We start from the raw sequence: 26,279 nt of genomic DNA on the forward strand, positions 1-26,279 counted from the left end.
AGACTATATATTATTGTAATAATGAAATTCTGGAGTGTCTCTCTGGTTAGCATTAATACATGTCATTTATTTCCTGCGCTATCTCAGTGTGTGTGTGTGTGTGTGTGTGTGTGTGTGTGTGTGTGTGTGTGTGTGTGTGTGTGTGTGTGTGTGTGTGTGTGTGTGTGTGTGTGTGTGTGTGTGTGTGTGTGTGTGTGTGTGTGTGTGTGTGTGTGCGCGCGCGCTCAGAACGCTCCCGGGAACGGGTGTTAATAGTGTTTGTTGTGGTTCTGGTTTAACGCAATGGTTAGACACGCCCATTAAAAAGCTGATAAAAGATCAACAACAGATACTACATAGATGTTGCACTATCTTAAGTTTTAGAACGTTCCAAACTTTTGTCATGAACTTTGCGTGCATGACTTTCCTTGAATGTTCTGTTTACACTGGCCAGTCGTTTTCATGGAATTTCGTAAGTCATGATTTTATATTTTCTCTTGAAATTAGTGTTGCCAACAGTGATTAAATCATACAGGCCTTAACTGGCACGGTTATCAGCAAGCTCAACTGGAAACGTAATAAAATAAATGTAAATATGCAGTGGTCTTCACCAGGCTGCCCTGTGCAAAGCATCAATTAAAGCGAATTCAGGTTGATGTTGTAGGATTATGTAATGGCTGTCGTGTGGTATTTTTTAAAAAGTCTAATAAAAAATGATTTCATATTAATAAGTATTTTTATATTTTTATGTTGTAAGATATCAATAGATATGAGAAGTATAGGTTAAAATCCATCTGAAATTCAACCAATTCGACAGGATATCATGCACTATTTTTGCTACGGCCTACTCTGATATTCCCGCAATGAAATAGGTCAGATTGACTAAGGTTTGATAAAGTTCACATGTTAATTTGACCCATGATCTCGCTTAGATTTTCCGATTGTGTTTGAAATAGCCTACCAATTCCAACAAAATTACCATAGGCCTATCCGTTTCCCACACTAGTTTGCCTACTCTTAATTCACAATCGAAATGAAATATTCCAGGCATTTTGAGTATATAGGGTTGAAATGTGTTTTACCTTAAAGTGAAGAATACAACTTTGTAAATGTTATGAATCTACAGTATAATAAATGTGTATCTAGGACATTTGTCTCTTGAAACGTTCCTCTCCAGGCTAGTTGCACCAATATTGTTATTCCTCTGTCAGTAACTTCTGGTTATCTCCGGTTATCTCTAACAGGCAGCATTGTTTCCTACAACGTCTCTAAAACAGCTCAATTACACATCTATTATCTACCCATTGTCATTCGAACTTCCGATTTAGATATAGGTTTTTGTTTTGTGTTTTGTGTTGTTTTGATTTCATTAGGAATGCAAATGTTTATGTATGTATGTAGGTATGTATGTATGTGTGTATGTAGGTATGTATGTATGCACGTAGTAACTTCTGTATGTAACTTCTGTATGTATGTATGTATGTATGTATGTATGTATGTATGTATGTATGTATGTATGTATGTATGTATGTAGGTAGGTAGGTAGGTAGGTAGGTAGGTGGGTAGGTAGGTAGGTAGGTAGGTAGGTAGGTAGGTAGGTAGGTCCATATTTAAGTATGATAATTGTATTACAGTGTATAAGCCCATGTGGGCTGGGAATCATGAAGATGCATGACACTATAATGAAATCAGCCAATCAATACATCGTAGGGCTAGCCAATAGTTGAGTTGAATTAGGACAATGATGTTTAATACAAATTAAATTAAATCTACAAGATATAGAGTTCCATTCATGAGTCTATTTTGATCCTGTGAAATTATGGTCAGACATTAAAATAATAAGTTAGACCCACTTTTAAACGGAATTTATAGCCAACTACAAATGGGCTAATTAATAATAGGCTATACATTTCGTCTTAGTCTACTGTATTTTTTGTTAATTGTTCCTATTATCTCAAATTATTTGATGAGTGCTAACTAATCGTGTCCAGGTAGCCTAGTCTTTACGTTGCCCGGTTAAAAACACACAAAGGTACTTGGTCTGAGATGTCATTACTGAGACGTCTGACCCGTGCGTAATAACGCAATAGACTGAGTGGAATGAAAATAAACTGCGGCCAGATTAGGGTGGGTTTACGAGCTGGTCTCTCCCCTAAACTAGCTCTTTCCAAAGAGAGAAGTGGGTTTGTTGTGGCTTCATTCAATGTATCGTTTGCAGGTGATGCCAGGCGCAGATAAGAAGCCGCTGATCCTTGTTGGCTGTCTAGACTTGTCACTTAACCAGTGAAACTGGATTGATCACAACAAAAATTCGCCCCTAGAAAGTAAATGACCAGAAGCCAATCCACCTTAATTCCAATCTCCCAGCCTCAGAAAAACTGTTATGTTAAGCATTAGGTAGCCTGCGCTAACCCTCAAATTGAGGTTGTCTTATTTACTTAAAAAATATATTATTGTTCATTCCACATGCAAGTTTTAAACTCCAATGTTTTTTAAAGTTAAAATGATCAAATAGCCTGCGTAATAAAACCAACATAATAACATGATAATAAGGATTTCCCCCAAATCAATAGGCCTATCAGATTAGCCTGATAATAGTCATAACATTCCACATTTATACGTAAATGCTTTCATCAATGAAAATTATTCGATCATTGACGTGTTAATCCATAATTTTAGATTGCAATTAAATAGGCCTAATTTTCGCAGTGGTTTAAAACCTAATGCAGAGATAAATAGGGAACTAAAACTTATTCACCTTGTTAGCACAATTATTATTTTGATCAATTCAGAAATATATTGGTGTTTGATTTGTTGTTTATAGGCCTACACCTCTGTGGTTTAGAAACTCGGGGAACTGGGGGCCTATAAGGTTTGCGTGAAGCATACTCGTTTTGGGAATACCTTTGGTTGAAGGTTTTGAGCTCAAATAACCACTGGTCAACTTGATTAACTGCATGTCACAGGCTGAGTGAGGGAACGGGGTGTAAGCCTATCTTGGGAAATTCTACAAGAGTTTATGCAAAGACTGTGTACCTTAGACATTATAAAGATTTAACAGTTTTATTTTTGATCAGTTATTACTTCCTTTATGAATCGTTGTCCTGACAATAAATAACAATAACTTACTTTTGTTCGAGAGGCTCAAACAACCTTCCCTCTTCCTATTAAGATCAAATATTTAACAACAATAATCTGTTTTATATAATCTTCGGAAATCATGCTCCTTTTTAAGACTAACACACGAGTCCATGGACTTGATAACGAAATAAATGTATCAAAAATCACATAAAGAAACCAAGACACGATATGTTCACAATGAATTGCAGAATGTCCATCTGGTTCGACATCAAATGGCTCCAATGTAATATGGAGGGAGGCTGTTTTGTAAATCCATCACGAGAATCTTCTGTCTTCTTTCGGTTCATGCAACGAAGTTCGGTTTTTGTTTTGTCACTGATATCCTCAAAAATGCTGAACTGAGTCTTAAGAAGAAGGGCTTTCATACGCGTTGCTTTATAGTGCCGTTAGGTAATTGTTCAACATTTAGAATATGTCACTTTCTCCTCCATGTCCGAAACGACTCCTCTGTCTTTAGGATGCTGTGATGAGCTGGTCACATGCAGGGGACCGGGGACCGGGGCGGGAACATGCTAGGCCTGGGACCGAGGCTGGTGGCCTGGTCTCACGTCTCCACGGGACTGGGTACCATGCTGTTCGGGGTGTCGGGTAAGTGCGATGACAGAGAAGTCACGTCGCTGCCGGAGGAGTTTCCCAATGAACCCGATTCCGAGAAAGACACCTGTAATGTGCAAAGACAGTGATGTCAAAATAAATCTGTTCTGGCTTTGTTTAGGCTACAAATGTTGCCACTTCTGACGTTGAAAATTGCCATTTAACGTTATTACTTATACAATTTAAATTGATGACATTAAAGTGATGAAAAAAACTCAGAAAGTGTCGTCATCTAAATTCATGTGTGTGTGTGTGTGTGTGTGTGTGTGTGTGTGTGTGTGTGTGTGTGTGTGTGTATGTTTGCGCGCGTGCGTGCGTTCGTGTGTGAGAGAGAGTTTGAATGTGTTTCGTGCGTAAATACGCGTACCCACATGTGCACCAACATTAGCATGCAAGTATAGAATGTCTCCTCTATCTTACCAGTTGTTGAAAGGCCGGCTGGTCCAGATCACTCTGCAGGGCGAACTCGCTGAGGGCCTTCCAGGGCGGCTGGTAGGTCTGCACCTCCACCGAGTTACCCTGCACCGTGTTGTCGTGCCTCATAGGGCTTCTGGCAACCAGAGGCGTACCTGTGAGCCCCTGTAGACTCTAATACGAGATTAGATAGGAAATCCAAATTAAATCTACACTTTGGTAGAGGAAGAAAATAATCAAATTCCCAGATCAGAATGTCAGGATTTTGTTCTGTAGTCTTTGCTTTCCAATACAGGTCATGCACAATTGAATTCTTGATTAATTATTTATTGGCAGGTTGAATACAGAAAAACAATAATGAAAGAACAGCTAGTGGAAATGACCGGCCTCGGACCAAGGGTTATTCAAGTGTGGCACTGGTCAAATCATTCCAGAAAAACGAAATCTTTGCCTTTAAGAGGTAACCATTTGGCCACAAGTACTTCTTTGCTGACCAACCTGGACTCAATGGTAGACGTAACATAGTAAACGAAGATCTTGGAGAGTTATATTAGTATGATATGTACGTTTGGTATGGTATTAATTTGTGGATGTCTATCATCCATTTCGTATGAAATGTTACGAATTACAATTCGTATGATATGTTACTAATTGTAATTCTTATATCCCGGATTCTCGTTTACTATGTTATGTCTAGTCTATGAGACCAGCCTGTGCTGACATACCTCAACTATCGCAAAAATGTAAGGATTCAACGATGAACCAAACATAAAGAAAAAGTAGTAGGCTAGTAGAAGTATAAAAAATGTTTCCGAGATTAACTTACGAAGATGCTTACAGTCTTATCACTGTGTTGCTGCTGCTGAAGTTGCTTCATGAGAATAGATCTCTTTTTGTCTTTGCATCTTTTATTCTGGAACCAAACTCGAATAACCCTTGGGCTGAGGCCGGTCATTTCCACCAGTTGTTCCTTCATTAGCGCATCTGGCCGCGGATTGGCGTTGTAGCAGGTCCGTAACGTGTGGAGCTGTTTCTCGTTCAAAACGGTTCGCACTCGTGTTGTCTTCTCTGACTGCTTGTGGACGTGGTTTCGGTGTGGTGCCCGTACTGTCACCGGCTCTGCTGAAGAGAGGCGGAATTATATTTAATAAAAAAGGAAATTAACTAAAGTTTGACTTATATTGTTATTAGTGTTATTGTTATTTTCATTATTATTCTAGGCTATGCAAATGTTTTTTTTCCTGGAGCATGTTCCTTGCCATAGGTTATATAGACCATTAGTTACTCTTATTCATTTAAAATATAACTTATTCAACTCTTGCCATGCGTTATAATATATGGAGTACGTGTGGATGGAGAGACTTTTATCGTATATATATAAACGATAACAGTCTCTCCATCCACACGTACTCCATTTGATCTTGGTTTTCCCCCCTAAAAATACATCGCCCATATTGAGCAACAATTATGTCTAGGCCCCAATGACAATGTAATTCTAAAAGCATGTAAGCTTTATTGCATTATAGTTCAATAGGCTACAGATTCCCATCCACGCACTATGACGCACTCCTTGTTTATGTCATGCATTAAGTTTTTGTTAAATTAAAAAGGAATAGTCAATTAGTCAACAGCAACTGTGTGTGGGCCTACTCGTTAACATTTCTATCTACTACAATTCTTTAATTTGCACATTAAGAGATGATCTGTAAAATCGTATTTATTGTTATCCAGATGATCCTGATAGGCCTAACGTCAAGGAGTAGGGATTAGCATAATCTTTGAAGTTATTATTGCCTACTGTATTTGTATTATTGGGTCAACACTATTAAATAGTCATGTAAATTAAGCTATCAAAATCCTTAAAAACTCCAACGTCACTTATGTTGAAATCTATCAATTTTAAAAGCTTGGTTTAAAATTAAATCATATTTCAGTGATTTTCCATGGAAAAGTTTAAAGGTCAGTCTGATATTGGTCGCCAATTGCCTAATATAGCCTAGTTATTGACATCTTAATGACTCAAAGCTTGCATCTGATTGTTTTTCTGGAGTCTACCGATCGTTATGATCATAAAATTAGGCTTATCGATAATTATAGGTAATATATTTAGGGACTATTATTATCAGGCTATTATTATGATCATTAATATAACAAGAATATCATCATTATGATTAAGATGATCGCCTCCATATTATTATTATTGTTGTTCTTCTTCTTCTTATTATTATTATTACAGAAGTCAGTGGTTGTTTTGTATGTGCAACTGACCTGCTAAGTGTAGTGATCTGTTGGAGTGGATATGTCCGGGGCTGATTGGGCTTCCGGCGGAGCTCCGCTCCATTAGTAAACTGTGGTCCGCCCGACACAGCAGCTCCTCGTCCCGGAGAGAGAACTCATCCCCCGGTAAGAGCTGCCTGCTGCACACGGAACATCTGAAACACTCGATGTGGTACACGTTGTCCCGGGCTCGCATCACCAAATCACTGCTGCTGAATCCCAGGTTACATTTTGCACATTTTATTCCAAATAACCTGCAAGGAATAAATGAAGAAAAAAAAATGTAATTGAATTAAACAACAACTTCTAACAGCCATTTGATTTGTTGTTACTGCAGTTTTTGTTCCAAGTTTTACATTACTAGGTCTACGTCGAACGTCAGAAACAAGGCTAAGATAAATATTACTGTGCATTGTTTAGCCAGGATCAGAGTATAAAAGTTAATTTGAACGAACTTTTCTAATTGTAGAAAAGCTGCTTAATTGTAGGTCAAATGGCCTTTTATGCGTTGAACTACAGATACATTTTGCATGGAATTACGCAGACTGAGCACACTTTTTTTTATAAACCTTTCAAAACAAGGACATTTGTATTTTTAGGCCTAATACGCCTCTGTGATTTAGGTACAAGTCTTGCATGTATATGGGATATACTATATATTAGTTTGTAGGCTACCTCCTCATTCACACCAACGTTAAAATACGTTCAATCACTAACAAAATATCTCCAAAGAATTTCAGTCCCTACCTTACATAATCTCTTTTGCAATAGGTTTTTCCGTCCCGTACGAAGCAAGTGCATGTCTCATCCAGGTACTGGCTGCACTCTGCACACTTCAGGCAGGCTGCATGCCACTCCAGGTCCGGGGAAACTCTCAGTATGTACTGGTCATGTATCTGACTTCCACAGCCTACACACATCGCGTATCCGGACTTCTCTGCAGAGAGCACAGACATTGCAACCATTCTTTCTCATGTACACAGTTCTTGACACCTTAAATCACACTTTTTGAGAGCCACTGGCCTACATGTCACTTCTTCGTCTTAAATTGTCTTATACAGGGCGACATACTCCCAGTTTCTCAGTGTATTACATTCAAATGACTAAGACCTGTTCTGAAATTATGCACAATCGTTTTGAAAGAAATCTAAGATAAAATTAACTATAAACAAGAAAAAGTCCGCATTATGGATAACAAAACAATACCAATACGAATATATTATATTTGCTTTATGCAAATAAATATATGAAATACGATGGCATTTGAATGCGATAATAGAATATGTTTTAATTTCAGAGGCTACGATTTGTAGGGTAATCTACAACACTGTGAAAGGCGGATAAACATACTTGCAAAAAAATGCCACTTACTTTTGGAATGATCCCCCATATCACCCAAGAAAGAAGAGTTGAAAATAATATCCACCATACAGGAATGATGACGGGATTGCGATAAGATGCAGAAAATAAGTAAGAAGGAGAAGAAGAGGAGAAAGGAGGGAGGTGAGTGGCCTGTGCCTGGCTGTCTGATAACTTCAATTCGGACTGTGGGACGGCCCGGAGAAGTGGCGCTGCAGTGTCCCACACGCTCTCTGACGTCACGCGTAAAACTGGACATCCATTCGCCCCACATAACATATTCCCACTGTCATATCAAGTCTCGCTAGAGATTTTAAAGAATTAAGTAGTTCAAAATGTTTATTTATTTTGAAAGAGTTGGTTATTTATTAGAATGCAATAGGTAATTCTAAGGTCATTTTGAGGCTTGGATATTTGCCTACGTTTATGGAGAGCTTTTTTGGTTGATCCATTATTTCCTGACAATTACTGCTAATCATTTTAAATCTATACACTTTTATTAGGCCTACATTGGAATTGGAATTAGCAGGAGTAAGTCAATTGCATGTTTTTCCTGAGACAAGGAGAATGCACACAGACGACCCGTCATGACACCTGACACCATGTGAATCAGTCCATCCATCTACTCGAGAACAACAAGGACACCTACTGGAGGAACATTAGAAGTACAATTTTACTGCTTCATGCCAGGACAGGAGAGCAGCGCAGTGAGCCACTCTAGACTGGTACCTGCTTTTTAGTTATAAATCAAATAAAATGTATCCACAAAGTTTCTGTATTGAATTTGTTCTATTTCATATATCAAATTAATAAAATGTAGGTAGGTTATTTTCATTGTCTCGCAATTTTGGAGTATAGGGATCTCATTATTTAATTTGACATCAGCTTGTATTTTTCCAATTAAATATAAATGTTTATGTCATGGAATAAATATATGTCTATGGATGGAATGGAATGCTTACACCATGTATTTTATAGCCTACAGTACATGCATTCTCAAATCCCTGGTCTTTTGCACTTTTAAAGGGCATTTGAATTCATAATGAAATTATTAGACAGGGCTATTCCCCGAGTTCACTGTTTAAAGTGAAAGAGACGCGGAGAGATCAGAGTACATTGTTCTCGCGAGATACAAGAGTGGAGAATTAACTGATGCCTCTCGGCTTTGTGTGTTTGTTTATATCAAGACAAATAGCTAGCAAAAATTTACAGCAATAAACAGAAGAAGTTTGGGACAATTGGTAAGTAAAACTCCAGTGTTGACAAATGCACCAACGTCTAGTTGGCTAGTCTGACTGAAGTCTGTTTGAGGTCAGTTGAGGACATGGCATGTCGACAACATACTTTCACTCTAATTTGCAACTACACTGTTAGCTACATACATAGTAGGTATTAACGGTTATCGTGTCAGAGTAGATAGAGCATGAAACTAATTCACATTTTGGCAACATAACTTGCAGTGTGTCACCTGACTTGGGTTAAACTAAACTAGCAAGTGATTTTGTTATCTTGGAGGACAAAACACACAGTTGACCTGCCATGGCTATAGCCTTCCCTTTGGTGTTCGACAAACATATTTCATATTGCCTTTATTTCCTGTCGTGCACAGTGTGTTTTTATATTGACCTTTGTACACACTACTGTTTACACTGTTAATTTGATAGAGCCAGTCTGATAATGTGCCCTAAGCCTATACCAGCTGTCTAGTTTATCATTCAAGGCCAAAAACCAAAATAGTAGTTATAGACAATCAGAAATGTCAATTCAATGGCCTAAACTAAGTCTTCTTTTTAAAGCAGTTTCATAATGGAGATTGGTTGTGTTCTCTCCTGCAGCCCTGTCTGGCCCAGAGGTTTCAGAGTACTCTGGTAATAGCAGAGCACAACAACAACCAGCTCACACCCATCACGCTGAACGCCATTACTGCTGCCAGCAAGGTGGGAGGAGAGGTCACCTGCCTGGTGGCTGGAACCAACTGTGCCAAGGTAGGACTGTCACTACGGTGCCCCACAGAGGTGGCAACCCCTCTTATCTGGAGAGCTACCAGTGTGCACGCAACTTTTTTAATTTAACCTTTATTTTACCAGGTTGGTCTCATTGAGATTAAACATCTCTGACGGAGAGACCTGAGGCCAAATTTTGCTCCAACCCTACACTAATGCACCTATTTCAGCTAGTCTAATCGTGATTCTGGTGGGTAGAATCAGGTGTGTTTCAGGAAGGCTGGAGCAAAATCCTGCATACACCCAGCTCTGCTGGAGGAGGGTTGGCTACTCCTGCCCTAACAGCTGTTCAGTCACACATCAATGGAAGTTATGTTTTAATGTGGTATTTCGTACATATGTCACCCTTGTGCAGTACAATGTAGCTCTTTCATGATATACAGCTGGCTGATATGGTTAACTGTTTATTTCTGTGTTGGAGTCCTTCTTTAACAGGTTGCAGACCAGATCAGTAAAGTCCAGGGGGTCAAGAAGATTCTAGTGGCTCAACATGACTGCTACAAAGGACTGTTACCAGGTGATTTTTGGAAATGATGAAAGTCCCTTCCTTCTGGGATGGGATATTTTTGTTATGTTCTGAGGTCTGTGTGGATATGCTTAGTTCAAATACAGATGCCGGAGATGTTTATTTACAGTTTAGATGATATTTACTGTTGGAATGATGGAATGGCATGATACTTCCTTTTGGTCTAAATATGTACTTTAACCCCGGTCCTCTTTTCTCCATACAGAGGAATTGACTCCTTTGATTCTTGCTACCCAGAAACAGTTCAACTTCACACATATCTGTGCAGGAGCTTCTGCTTTTGGGAAGGTGATTTACTGACTGTAACACAACAGTGTTCACATGTCTGCATTTCTCCCATATTATTAATAGCTATATAATGATCAACTCCTTCCTTATCAGGGGAAGTTTATTTTATTATGTATCCAGACATGCATGAATAATAGCGCATTTTATCATCATAGCAACATCTAGTTGGTCTGATTGACCATTTTTAAACATTATGCTTTAATGCTTCTGAAAGTTTTTTTCCTTCCAATTTTACCAAGTAAGTGTAGTACTACCCCTCAATTACTACCCCAGTAATCTGTCATTCTGCAATAGAACTGTCAACTTGCTGATCTAATGGTATTTATATTGAATTAGGATGCATTAAACAATATCTTATGTATTGTAATCCAACTCATATTGACTGAGGCTGGGTTGTCTGGTCTCGATTTCCCCGAGTAGATGAATGTGTTTTAGATGATGCATCCTAATACTGTCTGGTATTTGATTTCATTATTTTACTAAAAACATCATCAGCAATCATTTGTCAAAGATGACTTTGAATTCCATTGTCCATCCTTGGGCTAAACTTCACATAGTTTTGTATTTGAGTCTCCGTAGCCCAAGCTAGTTTTATCCAATTCACAGAGGCCAGTTTGTATCAGTCATGGTACTATAGCATTATTGACATCATCTACTATAAACTGTTTCTGCAGGGACAAATTATTTGTAATAGTTTCAATTTTGTCTTTATTGTACCAAACTTTGCCAAGTCCTTAAAATGTTGAGAAACATTCCCATTTTAAAACATCAACCTCCCCATCACCTCTCTGTGTCCTGAGAGATCCACAGGGTGATATGGTTGAATTAAAGAATATCATCTCAATACTTTATTATGCTCAACAGAATCTCCATCCCAGAGTGTCAGCCAAGCTGGATGTTGCAACTCTCTCTGACATCACGGAGGTCAAATCTCAAGACACCTTCGTTAGAACCATTTACGCTGGTGAGATTCCTGTTGTAATATCTTTTATAATTAACAACTATTCCATTGAGGTATAAAATTACCCCAAATATTTTGTAAGCACACTAATTATTATGCATTACAACAGTTTCTTATCGCTGCAGGCCTGTTCTTAGCACAACCTATAATGCATATGTAAGCAGCAGAATAAATGATTGAATATATTTCAGTATTGGTGTAGTGCTCTGCTAATGGGCTGGGGTCAGGGGTTAAATGGAGATGATTGTTCTATATTCATTAGTAAAGTGATGAGGCTATAGTAGTTCATGTTGTTGTTGTTTCTGACCTCTTAATGACTACAGAGATCCACCCTAGTCATCCCAGCTGTCAGTCTGAAAGACTAAAAGCCTCCCTGAAGAAGAATAAGCTCAGATCATATTTTGATTGGGCACATTATAATCATAAAATATAGATGGGTCTGATTTAAAATTATCCACTTAAACTTTGGCAAGAGCCTGACTCTTCCTGGTTGGTAATTCAGTGTTTTTTTTTTTATGCTGCTGCATTTTTGAGAAAGGTCTTACACTTGGATGTTTTGGTGTTGTCAGACAGTCCAATTAGTAATTTACAATGCATATGCCAGGAACCGCCCTAGCTTCATACAATGCAAGTTCTTACAATGCAAATAATTACAATGCAAGTCTGTTCTTTCATGTTTTTAATTAAATAATTAAATAAAAATTAAATAAAGAATATATCTCAATATAACCAAGCAAACACATTGTATGTGGTGTTACTGTATGTGTTGTCTTTGCTACAGGTAATTCCCTGGCCACAGTGAAGTGCAATGAGAAAGTCAAGGTGTTCACAGTGAGGGGAACTTCCTTTGAACCTGCTGCTGTGGAGGGAGGCAGTGCTGCTACTGAACAGGGTACAGTACTCTTCCATTACACTGTTGTCAGCAGCACCACTCATTAACCTTTCTCTGTCTCATCATAACAGGTATTCATGTTTTCAATACCTGATTATGGCTCGCGAGCAGCATATTCAGATGCTAGTCTAAAGAATATTTTGCATATTTAATTTGACTGCGTTTTGAGATTTCGTTTTTGTTATGTCTGTCCGTTCTGTTGCAGTTGCCTCACCCTCTCCTGCGGGGATGTCAGAATGGCTTGAGCAGAGCCTGACCAAGAGTGATCGACCAGAGCTCACTAGTGCCAAAGTGGTGGTGTCCGGAGGTAAGGGCTGACTGCTTCAGCCAATGTGTCATTCACATTCCCTGGCCTCTCATTCTGTTAGGTCATTGTGACCAAACACTTGATTTCTTTGTCCCATTAGGACGAGGGCTGAAGAGCGGTGAGAACTTCAAACTGCTGTACGACCTCGCTGACAAAATGGGCGCTGCAGGTATAAATAACGATGTGTGTGTACATCAGAGAGAAGGAGAGAGAGAATCTTTGAGTGAGTGCGTGCATGCGTGAGCGACAGTGGAAAGTGTGTGAGTGTGCTCTTCATGTGGTCAGTTGTCTGTGTGTAACTGCGTGGTATGATCATGTGTATTAATAACCTGCTGTATGTTGTGAATGCTGTGGGGGCTTCCAGAGCTGCTGTGGATGCTGGCTACGTCCCCAATGACATGCAGGTTGGCCAGACTGGCAAGATTGTAGCACCTGTAAGTGATACAACACACACCCTTTTTTTGTCTCTGTTATTTCACTGTGTCACAGCAGAAACCAACGTACAGTATTTCTTAGTGAGCAACCTGACAAGAAAATAATAACAGAACTTAAATAAATTGTATATGATTGTTTCAGTTTTTTAGCATCATACTATCACATTAAATGTTCTGTAAAATTATATTTTAATTGAGGTATTTTGGATTACAAATGTAATTATGTTTGGTCTTGTTGAATGACTTTAATTGAACTGTATGTGCACTTTTGCTGACCTTCATTAGCCTACAGTGCATTCGGAAAGTATTCAGATCCCTTGACTCTTTTCACATTTTGTTACATTACAGCCTTATTCTAAAATGGATTCAATTGTTTCCCCCCCCCAATCTACACACAATACACCATAATGACAAAGCAAAAACAGGTTTTTAGACATTTTTGCAACTGTATTTCTGATCAATTTTATGTTATTGTAATGGACAAATTTGCTTTTCTTTCAAAAACAAGAATTTGAAAGTGACCTCAAACTTTTGAATGGTAGTGTATATAAAACTTTTTTTTTATATATAGCACATTTACTCACTACTTTGAAGCACCTTTGGCAGCGATTGCAGCGTTGAGTCGTCTTGGATATGACGCTACAAGCTTGGCACACCTGTATTTTGGGAGTTTCTCCCATTCTTCTCTGGGGCAGGTCTTTATCAAGGATCTCTTTGTAATTTGCTCCGGTCGTCTTTCCCTCGATCCTGACTAGTCTCCCAGTCCCTGCTGCTGAACAACATCCCCACACCATGATGCTGCCACCACCGTGCTTCACCGTAGGGATGGTGCCAGATTTCCTCCAGACGTGACACTTGGCATTCAGGCCAAAGAGTTCAATCTTGGTTTCATCAGATCAGATAATCTTGTTTTTCATGGTCTGAGAGTCTTTAGGTGACTTTTGGAAAACTCCAAGGAAGCTGTCATGTGCCTTTTACTGAGGAGTGGCTTCAGTCTGGCCACTACCATAGTCCTGATTGTTGGAGTGCTGCAGAGATGGTTGTCCTTCTGGAAGGTTCTCCCATCTCAACAGAGGAACTCTGCAGCTCTGTGAGAGTGACCATCAGGTTCTTGTTCACCTCCCTGACCAAGGCTCTTCTCCCCCGATTGCTCAGTTTGGCCGAGCGGACAGTTCTAGGAAGGGTCTTGTTGGTTACAAACTTCTTCCATTTAAGAATGATGGAAGCCATTGTGTTCTTGGGGACCTTCAATGCTGCAGACATTTTTTGGTACCCTTCCCCAGATCTGTGCCTCGACACAATCCTGTCTCGGAGCTCTACGGACAATTCCTTCAACCTCATGGCTTGGTTTTTGCTCTGACATGCACTTTCAACTGTGGGACCTTGTATAGACAGGTGTGTGCCTTTCCAAATCATGTCAAATCAATTGACTGTACCATAGCTGGACTCCAATCAATTGTAGAAACATGTCAAGGATGATCAATGGAAACAGGAGCTCAATTTCGAGTCTCATAGCAAAGGGCCCGAATACTTTTGTAAATAAGATATTTCTGTTTTTTTATTTTTTTGAAATTTGCAAACATTTCTAAAAACCTGTTTTCCCTTTGTCGTTATGGGGTATTGTGCGTAGATGAGGACATTTTTTTGTATTTTTTTTAAATTCAATTTTAGAATAAGTCTAACATAACAAAATTTGAAAAAAGTCAAGGGGTCTGAATACTTTCCGAATGCACTGTATTTTCTCGATCTTGATGTTCCAAAGGTGGCCTATCTGTCTCCTACATTCAATTGTGTGTACAGTGTGTTAGTTAGCAGATGTGTGTGGATTGGGGTGTGTATGTGTGCCAAGAGTCTGGGGAGGCTGTGTATGTTTTGGCAAAGCCAACAAGCCACAAGACAGACCCCTCACAGCAAAGGGAATTATCCTTAGTTGAGTTGCATATTCCGGTTTTCAGGGATACAGCTATTTTCAACCTAGCTTCCTTTTCCGCTGAAAACCGAATGTGGGAACTCCGCTCAGGCGTTTCTCTTATGCCTGCTACGTCAGGTTAAAGGGAATTAATACAGGCAAGCACACACTTGTTATCCAAAACAATACAAACAAAATCACAATGTGTGACAATACTCTGTATTGTGACATTATTTTAAATAGAATAAGCTTAATGCTAAATGGGTCATTTGGCTCGCGACAGGGATATCCCAGCTGTCATCAGACCCACATTAGGGCAGTCTGAAGCGGCTGTAATGTAGTTAATGGCTGATTTAAGGTCCTAAATGATTTACCAGACCCATTAGGAAGGAGACTTAAGTGCTGTGAGTCCACCCTGCCCCTCAAAATGGACAACTCTGCCAATAGTATTGTTTTCTGTTTACATTGTGTACAATCACAGAAGGGTATGATATGCAACATCCTAAACCAGTAACCATTCATTGCATGTGTATTGGAATTAATATTCAAAACAAATCAGGTCAATGGAAATATAATTGATGTAATCAAATGTAATAATATACTATTTACAGTAATATTATATATACAGTACTAGTCAAAAGTTTGGACTCACCTACTCATTCAAGGGTTTTTCTTTATTTTTACTATTTTCTACATTGTAGAATAATACTGAAGACATCAAAACTATGAAATGACACATGGAATCATGTAATAACCAAAAAAGTGTTAAACAAATCAAAATATATTTGAGATTCTTCAAAGTAGCTGCCCTTTGCCTTGATGGCAGCTTTGCACATTATTGGCATTCTCTCAACCAGCTTCATGAGGTAGACACCTGGAATGCATTTCAATTAACAGGTGTTTGTTAATTTGTGGAATTTTTTTCCTTAATGCGTTTGAGCCAATCCATTGTGACAATGTAGGGGTGGTATACAGAAGATGCCCTATTTGGTAAAAGTCCATATTATGGCATGAACAGCTCAAATAAGCAAAGAGCAAACAACATTCCATCATTACTTTAAGACATGAAGGTCAGTCAGTGCAGTCACAAAAACCATCCAGCGCTATGATGAAACTGGCTCTCATGAGGACTGCCAGAGGGAAGGAAGACCCAGAGTTACGTTAGAGTTAGGATAAGAGTTAGAGTAAGGATAAGTTCGTTAGAGTTAACTGTACTTCAGACTGCAGCCCAAATAAATGCTTCACAGTGTTCAAGTAACAGACACATCTCAACATCAACTGTTCAGAGGAAACTGCGTGAATCAGGCCTTCATGGTTGGATTGCTGCAAAGAAACCACTACTGAAGGACACCAATAAGAAGAGACTTGCTTGGGCTAAGAAACCCAAGCAGTGGACATTAGACCAGTGGAAATCTGTCCTTTGATCTGATGAGTCCAAATTTGAGATTTTTGGTTCCAACCGCCATGTCTTTATGAGATGCAGAGTAGGTGAACGGATGATCTCTGCATGTGTGGTTCCCACCGTGATGCATGGAGGAGGTGGTGTGGGGGTGCTTTGCTGGTGACACTGTCAGTGATTTTATTTAGAATTCAAGGCACACTTAACCACAGCATTCTGCAGCGATACGCCATCCCATCTGGTTTGCACTTAGTCCCACTGTCATTTGTTTTTCAACAGGATAATGACCCAACACCTCCAGGCTGTGTAAGGGATATTTGACCATTAAGCAGAGTGATGGAGTGCTGCATCAGATGACTTGGCCTCCACAATCACCTGACCTCAGCCCAATTGAGATGGTTTGGGATGAGTTGGACCGCAGAGTGATGGAAAGGCAGCCAGCAAGTTCTCAGCATATGTGGGAACTGCTTCAAGACTGTAGGAAAAGTATTCCATGTGAAGCTGGTTGAGAGAATGTCAAGTGTGCAAAGCTGTCAAGGCAAAGGGTGGCAACTTTGAAGAATCAAATTATTAAAATATATATATTTTTTTTAATGGTTACTACATGATTCCATGTGTGTTATTTCATAGTTTTGATGTCTTCAGTATTATTCTACAATGTAAAAAAATAGTCAAAATTAAGAAAAACCCTTGAATGAGTAGGTGTGCACTTTTGACTGGTACTGTATGTATTTAAAGTTGTAGGTATATTTCCTACACAGTAAGCAGTGGATGGTAAGTCTACTAATTCTACCTCCTAAGTCTCTCCATAATCCCATGACAAGCCTTCAGGAACGCTCTGACCCCCCCCCCCAAAAAAAAAGAATAAATCACATCTTTCCTCATGCTAGTCTGAGAGGGGAACCATGTTGTGGATTTATAATTTATCATTCTTCAGAGGTAATGCAGTATTCACATGATAATTAGGATACATTTTTGATTGTTGCCTGCGGGCATTTCTGCATTGTTGGCTTCAGGAACCTGGGCCATTATGACCTTATTAGTGTAACTGTCAGTGGCCTGTTTTAGTTTACACATGCGTTGTCGTGTATTTTATTATGAACTGCACTCATCAGGATAAAACTTATTAGTGGCTTTTACAAGACGCCGTGTCACTTAAATGAGGAGAGCAACACCTCCGCTTGACTCAATGTACCTGTCAAAACAACACTGGCAAAATTAATAATGTTTTCAATTACTGTATTCTTGTTAATTACTTACAAAGACTAAGTATTTACTTGAAATGGGTTACGATAACAATTGATTAAAATAATGACATACAATTGTTTCAGGTTTTGTCATAAGGAACAAATAATGAAAGATTTATAATATAAGGCTATTGTTAAGTGAGAGCACTGTATAGGCATTGGTGGTTTCTGAATTATGCAGGTTGATATAGTCTTTTACTTATGATTTTAGAGGACTGAAGTAATCATTTCAAGTGATAACTTTTATAATTTTCTCATCTTCACAAGCTTTGTCACATGTAGGCCTACAGTACAAATATAACAAAATAAAGACTTCTAATGGGACCACTTTTACCCTTTTTTCATATGCTTTTCAAGGCATTGAATATCATAGATTCTTCTGTCAAACCAGTTATAGGACTCAGTCCTGAGATACCACTGAGCCAGTCTAACAGTATTTAGTGTCGTTAGCCAACCTGTTGTCGTTTGTTGTCTGTTTGCACACAGCAGCATCCCGTGATCACCTGGTTGATTAACTCAGTTGTGTCACAATCTGGCTATGTGTACAGGAGCTTGTGTTCTCACACCTGAGGGGAGCTGTGCTGTGTGAACCACTGGGTTTCAGCATCACTTTGGGGGATTTTATTAACAGGCCAGCGGGTGCACCGAGTCCCTGCCCTGCTGCCACTGCTCACAGCAGCTGTGGAGAGACCAAACACCAGACAGGCAAGCAGACAGACAGGCAGAAGAGGAGGGAAAAACTACCCATCGTCTGGCCATTTTCCTCCTCTCCCTACATATACTTTAAAAACATCCAGGGCTAAATGACCCCCCCAAGTATAGCAGTTTGTAGTGGGAAACTTTCAAAAAGCTGTTTATACCCAGCTGGGGACCTACTTGGAGGCTAACGGGGAGAAGCTTTTCTATTTTTTATTTTCTCTCTCTCCCAGTCTGGGGGGAAAAAAGGCCTCTGGATTGACAGTGCCTTTCATACTGTATTATCCGGCCTGGCTTTTAACTCCGGGAGAACTGTGTTCACAAATTGATGCTCTGTTCCTCTGGGGCTGCAGCTGAAACATTAAATCCTACTGAAATATTCATTTGTGAGTGCATTTAGCTGAAAGCAATTGATGTGCTGCTCCCTGGGGAATGGATGGTAATGTTGCAGCCAGGGGCCAAGGCCCCCACACTCTGGCTGGCAGACACCCTAAAGGACCACACTCTGGTCAGAGCCATTGAGATGTATGGTCAGGAATTGACTGCCTACCGGGTCAGAGTATGATGTAAAGGGTTCTGGGGGATTGGGGCTCAGTTTGTGGTTCTGGTGTTGGTCACTTATGGTCACAGCAACTTGGTTCACCAGATTACTGGTTAGGAGATCGTATCTCGTATGGCTGTGGTCATAGGGGTTCTCTGATGGCCATGCTGTGTATGTCTGTGTGAAAACACGCATCATCTTTGCATTTTAAGTTGTTGAAGAGTAATGGTTAAATCAATAGTCTTACATATCATATTGTGGCCAAACCTTTTCATTCATTTGGTTGAGACTGATTTTTTTTTTTTTTTTCAGAATATATTTTTTTTTGTTCTCCCTACAATAAACATTCTGTTTATTAAAACTTGAAAGCTGATTTATTTATTTATGTATTATGTCTCTGTAGTATTATTGCAATAATATACATTTTTCGTTATATGAATTACATTTTTGATAATACATTATTATATACTGACTGGCCATTTTATGTTTTTTTTCCAGGAACTCTACATCGCAGTGGGCATCTCTGGAGCTATTCAGCACCTGGCTGGGATGAAGGACAGCAAGGTACAGCACACCACATCACACACATCAAACTAAGCAGTCTAAATAAGCTAGTGGTATTATTGTGGTATAGCTGTGTTATTATTTGTGGATAATACTTCTCATTTAAACAAATGTAAATAGATTTGTTCTACAGATTTTGTTTTTTGTTTTTTATTTATTTATTTATTATTATTATTATTATTTTTTTGAGGATGCAAGAATTTTTCTAGTACTCCAAAAAAATACAGGATATGTTTTATACAGCAAGATATTTTTGAAGCAAGTTGTGATTATTGCTGTCGCAAGTCATACATAAGTACGTATAGTTATGGGGCTTGTGCATCTGATTGCTAAGTTAACTGTGGTGTTGATTTATTTTATTCAATTCTTCTGAGCTCTTTGTGATGTAGAGCCTTGTCACCAAGAGAGTGATAAATACTTCTCACCCTCATGTTTATCATAATTTCATGTAGCTCAGCTTATTCTACCGCCTTTTATGGAATTTGCACTAGTGATGGATTAACAAGTCAAGATATACATACAGTAAAACAATGGGGATACTGATTAAATGTCATATTGATTTTTAAATAAATTGTATTAATGGAAAAACTTGTTAATTAATTTAAAATCATTTACGACTCTTTGAAACTTTTTTTTTTTTTAAATCTTCAGTCAATCATTTGATATCTTCAAGTTATCTGAAAGTATAAAGATCACCCATTCCAATAATCAGTCCAGTTAACACTGTTACTGTATAGGCTGATTTGAAAAAGCCAAAATTTACCTAATTAATAGTATTACAACAATTCACTCTTTGAGAATGTCTATATATGAGGAGGATTTGAATTAACTTGGTCAAAGTACTTTTTCTTATTTGCATTCCTCTTTTTTCGCTGTAGTTGACCCACTTTTACAACAAGTGGAAGGCAGAATACGTCTGTCCCTGGAAGAGAACTGTTTTATGTAAATGAAAAATGGAAAAACTCTTTCGTAGCCATGACAACAGTCTCCTGAGTGGATTTCTTCCACCAAGGCGAGCTATCTGCTCCGGGATCCCGTGCACTTAAGAAGTGTGTTTTAAAAGGGAACCTGAAGAAGCTTTTTAAAGAATGATGTATAATTTATTTGTATTTTCTCTCTTGCTTCGGAGCTTCTTAAGAGGAAAGTAGGGTGTCTTGTGTGGGATGTGTTCTGAATGTGTCAGACCACAGTATTATGTACTATTATGCAGCCATAGTCCCATATCTATTTGTTTTATATGAGATGTACTCTGCTTCTACGTATATCCAGCCGCTTGATGTCATGGAGCTGTTTTCAATCACTTTCATCCACTTAAAAAAAAACACATTCATAAGTGACATCACTTAAGTGCAGATAATTTGGGTTTGTATGTTTGCTGCTTTAACAAGCTATGCAATATGTCATGAAAGCATCGTGTATATATAACATGAGAGAGTAGTAAGGGATGGTAATACAACTTTATTTTATTTTGTTCTTTATTATTTATTTATTTTAAACTTAATTCTGATTCTCATCATAGTCACTGATATTGTCCTAATGCCGGATGCTGACTCACTGCTTTAGGATGTGGATCAACAGTTTACATAGCAATGTATCTTTGTAATTTACGATTTAAGTGTTTGGTTTAGCCTCCATGTACAGTATGCATACCGCTTTGCATTTTCATTCAGAGGACAGGTTAGTACATGTACTGAGACGAACTGTGACATGTGTTTCTGTGTTTTATTTCTAGATAATCGTTGCCATCAACAAAGATCCAGAGGCACCTATTTTCCAGGTAGCTGACTACGGTTTAGTGAAGGACCTCTTCAAGGTAAGACTGTCAATGATGACACCATTAGATATTGTGATATTAAAGGTGTGAAATGAATCCCTATATGGAGGTAGATATTTAGTTCATCTTAACCTAGATATTCAGCATTGGCTAAATTAAGTATTGTACACCACACCCTATATAGGTTTAGTGAAGTGCTATGAGTGTTATCCAAGTCAACACTGATACACTGGATTTAACCTGTATGTTGCCCAGTATTTCTAATTCATGACAGCATTTAAAGTGTCAGTGTTCATGTCCTTGATCTGGTTAGTCCTGATGGGTAAATTGTGGTGAGGAGTCTTGAGGGAAATATCCATCACACCCTCATGCCATCGTTACAGATCCCTGTCACACCCTGTCCATCTCTCCTTTAAGAGTCATTCTTCTAGTGCCCTCAGGAGGATTTAAAATAGGTTTATTAAAACGATGTGTATTTGTTATATTAATAATATGGACCTTATTCTACCAAAAGTGGTTTTCTGATAAAAGCAAACATAACATTGATTTTGACTGAATTAGGTATACATTATTATAAACTGGGTGGTTCAAGCCCTGAATGCTGATTAGCTGACAGCTGTGGTATATCAGACCGTATACCACAGGTATGAAAAAACATGTATTTTTACTACTCTAATTATGTTGGTAACCCGTTTTATAATAGCAATAAGGCACCTTAGGGGTTTGTTGTATATGGCCAATATACCACGGCTAAGGGCTGTATCCAGGCACTCCGCATTGCGTCGTGCTTAAGAACATCCCTTAGCTGTGGTATATTGGCCATATACCACACCCCCTCATGCCTTATTGCTTAAGTATACCATAGCAAAACATATTTGAAAAGCGAAAGAGGTGATATCTTAGATTTCCTCCTCTGTTAATGACTCTGTAATAAGACCCATCGACTAATGTTAATGCATTTAAACTGACTCCCTCTGAGCCTTTATTCAAACATTTCAATTATTAAGGGAAATGTCTAATGGTCACTGTTAATTCACTCTTCTTCTTCTCTGATTGTGACATTGAGGCACTTCCTGGTTCACTAGAGACCTGCCGCATGCCATTTCCTGTGATCAGAGGCCCAGGCTGTCAGTTAGATGCTCATTAAAAGTATTCCTGTGTAATAATGTCACTGTAGAAGCATTTTGTGATAACTGCCTATCTACAAGGGGTTCTATAAATGAGTTTGATAAAATGAAGTGAATAGTTAGGTTTATCATTATAAATCATTAAAAGACACCTTCCATTTGCCGTTCAGGCTTAAACAAGGGGGATTCATTAGCTTGGTGGTGCAGCCATCTATTTGACCTGTTTAAAGGCCATGTTAATGTCTGGTTTTCCCTCTCACACATTTGCACATTATTCAGTTGTTTAATCTCAGAAAGCAAAACTTCTAGAGACCTTGTGCCTTACTGAGTTGTGCCTTTATTCAGTTACAATCCGTTAACTAGGTTTCTGGGATAAGCCTAAAATAACACTGAGTGAAATCATGTTTAAATGAATATGCAGTTGAGTTCTTACTCTCTCCGACTGTAAACATTTCTCTGTTGAGTGCCTGAATCCAAACCTGGTAAATCAGTTATTGGGATTGATAGAATAGGAACCATTTGGAACTGTATATTATTCCAACTAATGAAAAAGCAGATGTACTGAATTATTGAACTGGTGAATGTATCAGTGGATAGTTCCTCAACCATAACAGGAACTAATACCACCTGATAGTTAAACTAAGGGGACTGCCTGGTGTTTCATATTGATTCTGTGTTCCTCTTCCCGTATTCACTCCTAATTGACATGCTCAGGTAACTTTGGCAGGGCTCAATGTAACAGTATAACTTTACGTCGTCCCCTCGCCCCGACACGGGCGCGAACCTGGGACCCTCTGCACACATCAACAACGGTCGCCCACGAAGCACGGTCGTTACCCATCGCTCCACAAAGGCCGCGGCCCTTGCAGAGCAAGGGGCAACACTACTTAAGTCTCAGAGCAAGTGACGTAACTGATTGAAATGCTACTAGCGCGTACCCGCTAACTAGCTAGCCATTTTACATCCGTTACACTCACCCCCCTTTCAACCTCCTCCTTTTCCGCAGCAACCAGTGATCCGGGTCAACAGCATCAATGTAACAGTATAGCTTTAAACCGTCCCCTCGCCCCGACACGGGCGCGAACCAGGGACCCTCTGCACACATCGACAACAGTCACCCACGAAGCATCGCTACCCATCGCTCCACAAAGGCCACGGCCCTTGCAGAGCAAGGGGCAACACTACTTAAGTCTCAGAGCAAGTGACGTAACTGATTGAAATGCTACTAGCGCGTACCCGCTAACTAGCTAGCCATTTCACATCCGTTACATCAACACCACAGGGTTCCAGGCAGCACTACCCTCTAGTTTAGGCATAAAGACGGAGGTGGCAGATCCAGATCCAGTGGCCAAGCTTTGCCACACACTTCAAGAGGGACCCTTTGTGAGAAGTGAAAGCCTAGTGGCTTTTTCCATTTGTTTGGCTGTGCCTCATCATTTATTAACCAGTGCCGTTGCGTGTGATCGGCCGGTGTAGGTGACTAGGTGTTTAAGTTAGTAATATTCTGCTGAAGTGATGGGTAAGTAGAGATAATAATAACAGGCAGGTCCAGAACTGTGACAACAGTTCTCATCTTACCTGTGTTTACGTACACTCTGATAACAGTCAGAGAATGGATGTGTCTTTTGTTGTTGTTGCCAATGAAACTGTCAGGGGTATGAGAACTGTTTGTACTGTAGGCTGTTCCTGAGATGACTGCAGCATTGAAGAAATGATCGCCATCATGATCCAACCAAGATCCTATAATACTCCGAAATCTGAAGATGAAACATTAACCACTTAAAGCTGCCAGAACAAAAGAAAATCCTGCCTTAAACTGCATTTCATGCTTCTGTGCATTTTGAAATAGGTGCTTAAAATGTCTAGATCTAATACATCTTTGATTGTGGTATATTTTTAATGAATAATAAAGCTCGTGGATATGCTACAATGTCTCACAACTTGTTCCGTTCCATTTGTTTTTGTTGAGGATTTGAAATCTGATCAAATGGATGTATGGCCTTTCCTTTTTGGAAAGCTACAGTATCAGAATAATACAGTGTTATATATCACGGTGGATAATAGTGTTATATATCACGGTGGATAATGGAAAGCTACAGTATCAGGATAATAGTGTTATATCACGGTGGATAATGGAAAGCTACAGTATCAGGATAATAGTGGTATATCACGGTGGATAATGGAAAGCTACAGTATCAGGATAATAGTGTTATATCACGGTGGATAATGGAAAGCTACAGTATCAGGATAATAGTGTTATATATCACGGTGGATAATAGTGTTATATATCACGGTGGATAATAGCGTTATATATCACGGTGGATAATAGTGTTATATATCACGGTGGATAATAATGTTATATATCACGGTGGATAATAGTGTTATATCACGGTGGATAATGGAAAGCTACAGTATCAGGATAATAGTGTTATATCACGGTGGATAATGGAAAGCTACAGTATCAGGATAATAGTTGTATATCACGGTGGATAATGGAAAGCTACAGTATCAGGATAATAGTGTTATATCACGGTGGATAATGGAAAGCTACAGTATCAGGATAATAGTGGTATATCACGGTGGATAATGGAAAGCTACAGTATCAGGATAATAGTGGTATATCACGGTGGATAATGGAAAGCTACAGTATCAGGATAATAGTGTTATATATCACGGTGGATAATGGAAAGCTACAGTATCAGGATAATAGTGTTATATCACAGTGGATAATGGAAAGCTACAGTATCAGGATAATAGTGTTATATCACGGTGGATAATGGAAAGCTACAGTATCAGGATAATAGTGTTAAATATCACGGTGGATAATGGAAAGCTACAGTATCAGGATAATAGTGTTATATCACGGTGGATAATGGAAAGCTACAGTATCAGGATAATAGTGTTATATATCACGGTGGATAATAGTGTTATATATCACGGTGGATAATAGTGTTATATATCACGGTGGATAATAGTGTTATATCACGGTGGATAATGGAAAGCTACAGTATCAGGATAATAGTGTTATATCACGGTGGATAATAGTGTTATATCACGGTGGATAATGGAAAGCTACAGTATCAGGATAATAGTGTTATATCACAGTGGATAATGGAAAGCTACAGTATCAGGATAATAGTGTTATATCACGGTGGATAATGGAAAGCTACAGTATCAGGATAATAGTGTTAAATATCACGGTGGATAATGGAAAGCTACAGTATCAGGATAATAGTGTTATATCACGGTGGATAATGGAAAGCTACAGTATCAGGATAATAGTGTTATATATCACGGTGGATAATAGTGTTATATATCACGGTGGATAATAGTGTTATATATCACGGTGGATAATAGTGTTATATCACGGTGGATAATGGAAAGCTACAGTATCAGGATAATAGTGTTATATCACGGTGGATAATAGTGTTATATCACGGTGGATAATGGAAAGCTACAGTATCAGGATAATAGTGTTAAATCACGGTGGATAAAAGTGTTATATCACGGTGGATAATGGAAAGCTACAGTATCAGGATAATAGTGTTATATCACGGTGGATAATGGAAAGCTACAGTATCAGGATAATAGTGTCATATCACGGTGGATAATGGAAAGCTACAGTATCAGGATAATAGTGTTATATCACGGTGGATAATGGAAAGCTACAGTATCAGGATAATAGTGGTATATCACGGTGGATAATGGAAAGCTACAGTATCAGGATAATAGTGTTATATCACGGTGGATAATGGAAAGCTACAGTATCAGGATAATAGTGTTATATATCACGGTGGATAATGGAAAGCTACAGTATCAGGATAATAGTGTTATATCACGGTGGATA

At 38.8% G+C, this 26,279-nt stretch overlaps 2 protein-coding genes across 5 annotated transcripts; one reads left to right on the forward strand and one right to left on the reverse strand.

Moving 5' to 3' along the window:
- Window positions 1-3,023: 3,023 nt before the first annotated feature.
- LOC129834571 (insulin gene enhancer protein ISL-3) lies at window positions 3,024-7,977 on the reverse strand. 4 transcript variants are annotated; one of them, XM_055899682.1, is made up of 6 exons: window positions 7,777-7,977; window positions 7,153-7,342; window positions 6,397-6,659; window positions 4,967-5,247; window positions 4,135-4,302; window positions 3,024-3,781 (listed from the first exon to the last, which is right to left on the reverse strand). In XM_055899682.1, exons 1-6 carry the CDS (start codon window positions 7,832-7,834, stop codon window positions 3,665-3,667), a joined length of 1,077 nt encoding a protein of 358 aa, XP_055755657.1. In that variant the 5' UTR covers window positions 7,835-7,977; the 3' UTR covers window positions 3,024-3,664. The 4 variants fall into 4 exon arrangements, with proteins under 4 accessions (XP_055755657.1, XP_055755655.1, XP_055755656.1 ...); XM_055899680.1 differs by having other exon boundaries at window positions 4,955-5,247; window positions 7,777-7,975; XM_055899681.1 differs by having other exon boundaries at window positions 4,967-5,250; window positions 7,777-7,974.
- Window positions 7,863-24,366, forward strand: LOC129834134 (electron transfer flavoprotein subunit alpha, mitochondrial-like). The gene is made up of 12 exons (XM_055898876.1): window positions 7,863-8,009; window positions 9,600-9,749; window positions 10,203-10,284; window positions 10,499-10,581; window positions 11,446-11,545; window positions 12,324-12,434; window positions 12,640-12,741; window positions 12,842-12,905; window positions 13,088-13,175; window positions 19,466-19,531; window positions 21,264-21,344; window positions 24,112-24,366. The coding sequence occupies exons 1-12, from the start codon at window positions 7,863-7,865 to the stop codon at window positions 24,145-24,147; spliced, it is 1,110 nt and encodes a 369-aa protein (XP_055754851.1). The 3' UTR covers window positions 24,148-24,366.
- The last annotated feature ends 1,913 nt before the right edge of the window (window positions 24,367-26,279 follow it).

The sequence above is a fragment of the Salvelinus fontinalis genome, chromosome 35, assembly GCF_029448725.1.
Source record: "Salvelinus fontinalis isolate EN_2023a chromosome 35, ASM2944872v1, whole genome shotgun sequence".
Taxonomy (NCBI): domain Eukaryota; kingdom Metazoa; phylum Chordata; class Actinopteri; order Salmoniformes; family Salmonidae; genus Salvelinus; species Salvelinus fontinalis.

Bases quoted from the DNA above. Each gene is read 5' to 3' on its own strand.
- LOC129834134 (XM_055898876.1), top strand. From the start codon at position 7,863: ATGCAGAAAATAAGTAAGAAGGAGAAGAAGAGGAGAAAGGAGGGAGGT. The intron at 11,546-12,323 runs GTGAGATTCCTG...TCTTTGCTACAG, and splicing joins CGTTAGAACCATTTACGCTG to GTAATTCCCTGGCCACAGTG. The intron at 13,176-19,465 runs GTAAGTGATACA...TTTTTTTTCCAG, and splicing joins CTGGCAAGATTGTAGCACCT to GAACTCTACATCGCAGTGGG.
- LOC129834571 (XM_055899679.1), bottom strand. From the start codon at position 7,834: ATGGTGGATATTATTTTCAACTCTTCTTTCTTGGGTGATATGGGGGAT. The intron at 5,251-6,396 runs GTCAGTTGCACA...GCCTCTCTTCAG, and splicing joins CAGATCACTACACTTAGCAG to CAGAGCCGGTGACAGTACGG. The intron at 4,303-4,954 runs GTAAGTTAATCT...ATCTCGTATTAG, and splicing joins ATAAGACTGTAAGCATCTTC to AGTCTACAGGGGCTCACAGG.